The 8,901-nt window shown below is 45.5% G+C and overlaps 1 protein-coding gene across 1 annotated transcript; it reads left to right on the forward strand.

The window, feature by feature from the left end:
- Window positions 1–792: 792 nt before the first annotated feature.
- On the forward strand, window positions 793–4,255 carry LOC311106249 (uncharacterized protein; the record flags this gene model as incomplete). The annotated part of the gene is made up of 3 exons (XM_084148544.1): window positions 793–1,023; window positions 1,657–1,840; window positions 3,425–4,255. The coding sequence occupies exons 1-3, from the start codon at window positions 947–949 to the stop codon at window positions 4,253–4,255; spliced, it is 1,092 nt and encodes a 363-aa protein (XP_084004670.1). The 5' UTR covers window positions 793–946.
- Between the last annotated feature and the right edge of the window lie 4,646 nt (window positions 4,256–8,901).

Genomic DNA, 8,901 nt, shown 5'->3' on the forward strand with positions numbered 1-8,901 from the left:
TAGGCGTGTCGAAAGGAGTGGGTGTGTCGAAAGGAAAGTAGTAGGCGTGTGGAAAGGAGTGGGTGTGTCGAAAGCTCTCTGGTTTTGATTGAGCTGTGTTTTTTTTCCTTCTGTTTCTTACCGAAGTGGAAACGCCAACCGGATGCTTCACATTTATACATCCGGTGAAATAGATGGCTCATTGTTCTGACTGTGCTACAGCTGTTGAGAATCTCAGAAGTGGGAGTTTAATGCCGCATTCAAAAAAACTCGGAACTCTGAAAAATACGAGATAAAATCATGACGTCGGTGTTCTTCAGTTTCGAATGTCGGAGATCTAGAAAAAGGCCAGGGTTCCCGAGTTGGAATTCCGAGTTGGATGACCGTTCAAATCGATTTTTCCCAGTCAGAGGCTGTTTTTTTTTTTCCCGAGTTCCCAGTTTTGAACGCACTGAAGTCGGATAGTTATGTTTATTTATTTTCCTTTTTGTACTTTAACTATTTGCACATCATTATTAAACAGTATACACATAATATGACGTTTGAAATGTCTTTATTATTTTGGAACTTTTGTGAGTGTAACGTTTACAGTTAATTTTGTATTGTTTATTTCACTTTTGTTTATTATCTATTTCACTTGCTTTGGCAATGTAAACATATGTTTCCCATACAAATAAAGACCTTAAATTGAATTGAAAATGGATTTCCCAGTTCCGAATTCCCAGTTATTATGAACGCCGCATAACACGTGATATGCGAGTCGCATCATTCTGACGTAACGCACAGAAGCTAACAGCTGACGCACGCTACAAGTTGATCACAAAACTGACAACTCACCTTGCCAGGCACAAAACTGACAACTCACCTTGCCAGGCACAAAACTGACAACTCACCTTGCCAGGCACAAAACTGACAACTCACCTTGCCAGGCTAGTTTTAAAGATAACCCCTCAAGGTGCTCGACGAGATGCCGAAGTATTGTTCTGCACCGAACTGCAAGAATGACTCTGGAAACAACAATTCTGATAGGAAAAGCTTCTACAAGTAAGCATGGCTGTATTTGTTGCTAGCTTGACTATAACTATGCGAGCAGTAACTTTCGATATTAATGATAGCCGATTAAACTCAACAATTTACGATGGAGTTAAGCGGCGACTAGTGTGGGCGAACTAGTTTTTCAATAACGCCATTTTATGTGACATAAAATGTCATTTATATATATATATGATTAAAATATAAAATATTATTATTTTTTAAACACATTGTCTTGTATAATTGCGGGCTAGTGTTTGGCTGCCAAAAACAATAGTTTTGGATAAACGTAATTGTATCTGTCATTTCAACTCCAGGCCGCCCACACTAACGTGGAGTTAAGTTTAGTTGGCTACTATGAATGGCAAGGTGTCAAGCATTATCATGTCGCTCAAAGGCTAATACTATTTTGACAAATATTACATATGTGCTAAACCATATTGATAGTTAGCTAAGTTAACACAATGTATTTGATGTGTAAGCTGATCTGCCATATGGTCGATGTTCTACAGTAGCTAGCAGTTATTTTTCCTCCATGTGTTAGCCACTCATATTGAATGTTTCGCAATGTGGGTCACAGTTGCATGACCTGACTCAAGCAGGTTTCTGTTGGAAACTAATACTGTTGTTCTCCTGCTCCTGTAGGTTTCCGCTGCAGGACCCAGCCCGCTTAGAGCAGTGGTTGAAAAACATGGGTCGTGAGGACTGGACCCCTTCCAGACACCAGTATATCTGTCATGAACATTTTGCATCCTCCAGCTTCAAGCTGCGCTGGGGGATCCGTTACCTGGAGAACAACGCTGTGCCCACTGTCTTCCAGCTCACAGAGGTGCAGTGCATTTGGAAAGTATTCAGACCCCTTCACTTTTTCCACATTTTGTTATGTTACAGCCTTATTCTAAAATTGATTAAATCGTTTTTCCCCCTCATCAATCTAGACACAATACCACATAATGACGAAGCAAAAACTGGTTTTTAGACAATTTTGCAAATGTATTAAAAATAAAAAACTGAAATATAACATTTACATAAGTATTCAGACCCTTTACTAAGTACTTTGTTGAAGCTACAAGTATGATGCTACAAGCTTGGCGTACCTATATTTTGGGAGTTTCTCCCATTCTTCTCTGCAGATCCTCTCTAGCTCTGTCAGGTTGGATGGGGAGCGTCGCTGCACAGCTATTTTCAGGTCTCTCCAGAGATGTTAGATCAGGTTCAAGTCTGGGCTCTGGCTGGGCCACTCAAGGACATTCAGAGACTTGTCCCGAAGCCTCTCCTGCGTTGTCTTGGCTGTATGCTTCGAGTTGTTGTCCTGTTGGAAGGTGAACCTTCGCCCCATCTGAGGTCCTGAGCGCTCTGGAGCAGGTTTTCATCAAGGATCTCTCTGTACTTTGCTCCGTTCAACTTTCCCTCGATCCTGACTAGTCTCTCAGTCCCTGCCGCTGAAAAACATCTCCACAGCATGAGGCTGCCACCACCATGCTTCACCGTAGAGATGGTGCCTGGTTTCCTCCAGACGTGACGCTTGGCATTCAGGCCAAAGAGTTCAACCTTGGTTTCATCAGACCAGAGAATCTTGCTTCATGGTCTGAGAGTCCTTTAAGTGCCTTTTGGCAAACTCCAAGCGGGCTGTCATGACTTTTACTGAGGAGTGGCTTCCGTCTGGCCACTCTACCATAAAGGCCTGGTTGGTGGAGTGCTACAGAGATGGTTGGCCTTCTGGAATGTTCTCCCAGATCTGTGCCTCGACACAATCTTGTTTCAGAGCTCCACAGACAATTCCTTCGACCTCATGGCTTAGTTTTTGCTCTGACATGCACTGTCAACTGTGGGAACTGATCTAGACAAGTGTGTGCCTTTCCAAATCATGTCCAATCAATTGAATTTACCACAGGTGGACTCAATCAAGTTATAACAACATCTCAAGGATGATCAATGGAAACAGGATGCACCTGAGCTCAATTTCGAATCTCATAGCAAAGGGTCTGAATACTTAAGTAAATAAGGTATTTCTGTTTATTCTTCATACATTTGCAAAAATTTTGAAAAACCTGTTTTTGCTTTGTCATTATGTGATATTGTGTGTAGATTGATGAGGGGGAAAAACAACTTAATCCATTTTAGAATAAGGTTGTAACGTAACAAAATGTGGAAAAAGTCAAGGGGTCTGAATACTTTCAGAATGCACTGTTAAGGTCACTCTAACCCTAGGTTATTGTCTGTAAATGTGGTGACATGTTATCCCTGATAAAGTCAACCTAAATGTAACAGGGGAAAGCCATCCATGTTGGTTTATGTTCCTTCTTTCAAGTTCTGCATGTATTTGAGTCTGTTAGATGATTTTTGTGCTTTTTAAATGATTAGATTCAGAAGTTGAACAACGCTCTTCCTCTTCCCTTTGTGTTTTGGACAGAAACGTAAAGGTGAGGAACACCGTGAGAGTCGGAAATCCAAAAGGCTGCGACACAGCAGGAAAACACGGACCACCTCTTCTGACTTTGGGATGCCAGCTAGCGACTCCACAGACAGTGACAGTGCGAACACAGTGACACTCTATGACACGGTTAACCCCTCAGCGACTGAGGAGGCAGAGCTGCTGGAGGAGAGGGACGTGACTGGGCACACAGTGGACCTACTGCACACAGCAGCTCTGCCTCCGTCAGCATTAGAGGGGTGGAGCCATGACGGTGCTGCAGGAGGCTTCCCTGTTACTGTGTTCCAAACAGTAGAGGATCTGGGTGGGCTGGAGGGTGGAGGGGAGCATGGTGGGCTGGATGGAGAGGTGGTGGTGTCGGAACAGCTGGAAGAGGTGGAGGTGAGTAGGGTCACAGCAGCCATCTTGACTGAAGGTTATGACCTGGGAACAACGGAAGATGTCGGTCATTTTGTGTTGTCCCCGACAACTCTGCTCATCGAGAACGTCTCTCCTGAGATGGAGGAGCTGTCTGTCTCCCAGGACTACCACGGTGGCGGGGCTCAGATCATCGCCTACTTTGAGACGATCCCCAACATTCTGTCCAGCGGGGCGGCTCAGTTCAGCATTCCCCCAGACACTGTGCTGTCCTCAGCTCTCAGCCCCACACCCATCGTCTCCACACTGCCTATAGTGTCCAAGCACATGCCCCCCTCTCCCGGATCACTTATCCTCACACTGGAGAGACTGGAGACTGAGGAGGGGGAGACGGAGGAGGAGGAGGAGGACCGTATGGAACACCGGGGAAGCCAACTGGAGGAACACCGGTAAAGAGCATCCTTAACCCTCTACACCTTAACCCTCTACACCTTAACCCTCTACACCTTAACCCTCTACACCTTAACCCTCTACACCTTAACCCTCTACACCTTAACCCTCTGCACCTTAACCTTAACCCTCTGCACCTTAACCTTAACCCTCTACACCTTAACCTTAACCCTCTACACCTTAACCCTCTACACCTTAACCCTCTACACCTTAACCCTCTACACCTTAACCCTCTACACCTTGACCCTCTACACCTTAACCCTCTACACCTTAACCTTAACCCTCTACACCTTAACCCTCTACACCTTAACCTTAACCCTCTACACCTTAACCCTCTACACCTTAACCCTCTACACCTTAACCCTCTACACCTTGACCCTCTACACCTTGACCCTCTACACCTTGACCCTCTACACCTTAACCCTCTACACCTTAACCTTAACCCTCTACACCTTAACCCTCTACACCTTAACCTTAACCCTCTACACCTTAACCCTCTACACCTTAACCCTCTACACCTTAACCCTCTACACCTTGACCCTCTACACCTTAACCCTCTACCCCTTAACCCTCTTCACCTTAACCCTCTTCACCTTAACCCTCTACACCTTAACCCTCTACACCTTAACCCTCTTCACCTTAACCCTCTTCACCTTAACCCTCTACCCCTTAACCCTCTTCACCTTAACCCTCTACACCTTAACCCTCTACACCTTAACCCTCTACACCTTAACCTTAACCCTCTACCCTCTACCCCTTGACCTTAACCCTCTGCACCTTGACCTTGACCCTCTACCCCTTCACCTTAACCCTCTACCCCTTCACCTTAACCCTCTACACCTTAACCCTCTACACCTTAACCCTCTACCCCTCTACCCCTTCACCTTAACCCTCTACACCTTAACCCTCTACACCTTAACCCTCTACCCCTCTACCCCTTGACCTTAACCCTCTACCCCTCTACCCCTTGACCTTAACCCTCTACCCCTTGACCTTAACCCTCTACCCCTTGACCTTAACCCTCTACCCTAAGAATGAGGGTCTTGGTCCTGGTGCCTCAGACTCTTGCTAGCCTTAATGTTAATGCCAGTATGTTCTGCTAAGATACCCGTGTCACCCCAACATTAATGTGATCTGAGTGACTCAAATATTACAACAATGTTAGCTACAATAACAACAGCCTGAGTAACCCTAACCGCTGTAACATCTCCTCCTCTGTTAGCTACAATAACAACAGCCTGAGGAACCCTAACCGCTGTAACATCTCCTCCTCTGTTAGCTACAATAACAACAGCCTGAGGAACCCTAACCGCTGTAACATCTCCTCCTCTGTTAGCTACAATAACAACAGCCTGAGTAACCCTAACCGCTGTAACATCTCCTCTGTTAGCTACAATAACAACAGCCTGAGTAACCCTAACCGCTGTAACATCTCCTCCTCTGTTAGCTACAATAACAACAGCCTGAGGAACCCTAACCGCTGTAACATCTCCTCCTCTGTTAGCTACAATAACAACAGCCTGAGGAACCCTAACCGCTGTAACATCTCCTCCTCTGTTAGCTACAATAACAACAGCCTGAGTAACCCTAACCGCTGTAACATCTCCTCTGTTAGCTACAATAACAACAGCCTGAGTAACCCTAACCGCTGTAACATCTCCTCCTCTGTTAGCTACAATAACAACAGCCTGAGGAACCCTAACCGCTGTAACATCTCCTCTGTTAGCTACAATAACAACAGCCTGAGGAACCCTAACCGCTGTAACATCTCCTCCTCTGTTAGCTACAATAACAACAGCCTGAGTAACCCTAACCGCTGTAACATCTCCTCCTCTGTTAGCTACAATAACAACAGCCTGAGTAACCCTAACCGCTGTAACATCTCCTCCTCTGTTAGCTACAATAACAACAGCCTGAGTAACCCTAACCGCTGTAACATCTCCTCCTCTGTTAGCTACAATAACAACAGCCTGAGGAACCCTAACCGCTGTAACATCTCCTCCTCTGTTAGCTACAATAACAACAGCCTGAGTAACCCTAACCGCTGTAACATCTCCTCCTCTGTTAGCTACAATAACAACAGCCTGAGTAACCCTAACCGCTGTAACATCTCCTCCTCTGTTAGCTACAATAACAACAGCCTGAGTAACCCTAACCGCTGTAACATCTCCTCCTCTGTTAGCTACAATAACAACAGCCTGAGTAACCCTAACCGCTGTAACATCTCCTCCTCTGTTAGCTACAATAACAACAGCCTGAGGAACCCTAACCGCTGTAACATCTCCTCCTCTGTTAGCTACAATAACAACAGCCTGAGGAACCCTAACCGCTGTAACATCTCCTCCTCTGTTAGCTACAATAACAACAGCCTGAGTAACCCTAACCGCTGTAACATCTCCTCTGTTAGCTACAATAACAACAGCCTGAGTAACCCTAACCGCTGTAACATCTCCTCCTCTGTTAGCTACAATAACAACAGCCTGAGGAACCCTAACCGCTGTAACATCTCCTCCTCTGTTAGCTACAATAACAACAGCCTGAGGAACCCTAACCGCTGTAACATCTCCTCCTCTGTTAGCTACAATAACAACAGCCTGAGTAACCCTAACCGCTGTAACATCTCCTCTGTTAGCTACAATAACAACAGCCTGAGTAACCCTAACCGCTGTAACATCTCCTCCTCTGTTAGCTACAATAACAACAGCCTGAGGAACCCTAACCGCTGTAACATCTCCTCTGTTAGCTACAATAACAACAGCCTGAGGAACCCTAACCGCTGTAACATCTCCTCCTCTGTTAGCTACAATAACAACAGCCTGAGTAACCCTAACCGCTGTAACATCTCCTCCTCTGTTAGCTACAATAACAACAGCCTGAGTAACCCTAACCGCTGTAACATCTCCTCCTCTGTTAGCTACAATAACAACAGCCTGAGTAACCCTAACCGCTGTAACATCTCCTCCTCTGTTAGCTACAATAACAACAGCCTGAGGAACCCTAACCGCTGTAACATCTCCTCCTCTGTTAGCTACAATAACAACAGCCTGAGTAACCCTAACCGCTGTAACATCTCCTCCTCTGTTAGCTACAATAACAACAGCCTGAGTAACCCTAACCGCTGTAACATCTCCTCCTCTGTTAGCTACAATAACAACAGCCTGAGTAACCCTAACCGCTGTAACATCTCCTCCTCTGTTAGCTACAATAACAACAGCCTGAGTAACCCTAACCGCTGTAACATCTCCTCCTCTGTAGCTACAATAACAACAGCCTGAGTAACCCTAACCGCTGTAACATCTCCTCCTCTGTTAGCTACAATAACAACAGCCTGAGTAACCCTAACCGCTGTAACATCTCCTCCTCTGTTAGCTACAATAACAACAGCCTGAGTAACCCTAACCGCTGTAACATCTCCTCCTCTGTTAGCTACAATAACAACAGCCTGAGGAACCCTAACCGCTGTAACATCTCCTCCTCTGTTAGCTACAATAACAACAGCCTGAGGAACCCTAACCGCTGTAACATCTCCTCCTCTGTTAGCTACAATAACAACAGCCTGAGTAACCCTAACCGCTGTAACATCTCCTCTCTGTTAGCTACAATAACAACAGCCTGAGTAACCCTAACCGCTGTAACATCTCCTCCTCTGTTAGCTACAATAACAACAGCCTGAGGAACCCTAACCGCTGTAACATCTCCTCCTCTGTTAGCTACAATAACAACAGCCTGAGTAACCCTAACCGCTGTAACATCTCCTCCTCTGTTAGCTACAATAACAACAGCCTGAGTAACCCTAACCGCTGTAACATCTCCTCTGTTAGCTACAATAACAACAGCCTGAGTAACCCTAACCGCTGTAACATCTCCTCCTCTGTTAGCTACAATAACAACAGCCTGAGTAACCCTAACCGCTGTAACATCTCCTCCTCTGTTAGCTACAATAACAACAGCCTGAGGAACCCTAACCGCTGTAACATCTCCTCCTCTGTTAGCTACAATAACAACAGCCTGAGGAACCCTAACCGCTGTAACATCTCCTCTGTTAGCTACAATAACAACAGCCTGAGTAACCCTAACCGCTGTAACATCTCCTCCTCTGTAGCTACAATAACAACAGCCTGAGGAACCCTAACCGCTGTAACATCTCCTCCTCTGTTAGCTACAATAACAACAGCCTGAGTAACCCTAACCGCTGTAACATCTCCTCCTCTGTTAGCTACAATAACAACAGCCTGAGGAACCCTAACCGCTGTAACATCTCCTCTGTTAGCTACAATAACAACAGCCTGAGTAACCCTAACCGCTGTAACATCTCCTCCTCTGTTAGCTACAATAACAACAGCCTGAGTAACCCTAACCGCTGTAACATCTCCTCCTCTGTTAGCTACAATAACAACAGCCTGAGTAACCCTAACCGCTGTAACATCTCCTCCTCAGTTAGCTACAATAACAACAGCCTGAGGTCCCTAACCGCTGTAACATCCTCCTCCCTGTTAGCTACAATAACAAACAGCTGAGTAACCCTAACCGCTGTAACATCTCCTCCTCTGTTAGCTACAATAACAACAGCCTGAGTAACCTAACCGCTGTAACATCTCCTCCTCTGTTAGCTACAATAAACAACAGCCTGAGTAACCCTAACCGCTGTA

This window comes from Coregonus lavaretus, assembly GCF_964263955.1.
Source record: "Coregonus lavaretus genome assembly, chromosome: 30".
In the NCBI taxonomy this organism is placed as follows: domain Eukaryota; kingdom Metazoa; phylum Chordata; class Actinopteri; order Salmoniformes; family Salmonidae; genus Coregonus; species Coregonus lavaretus.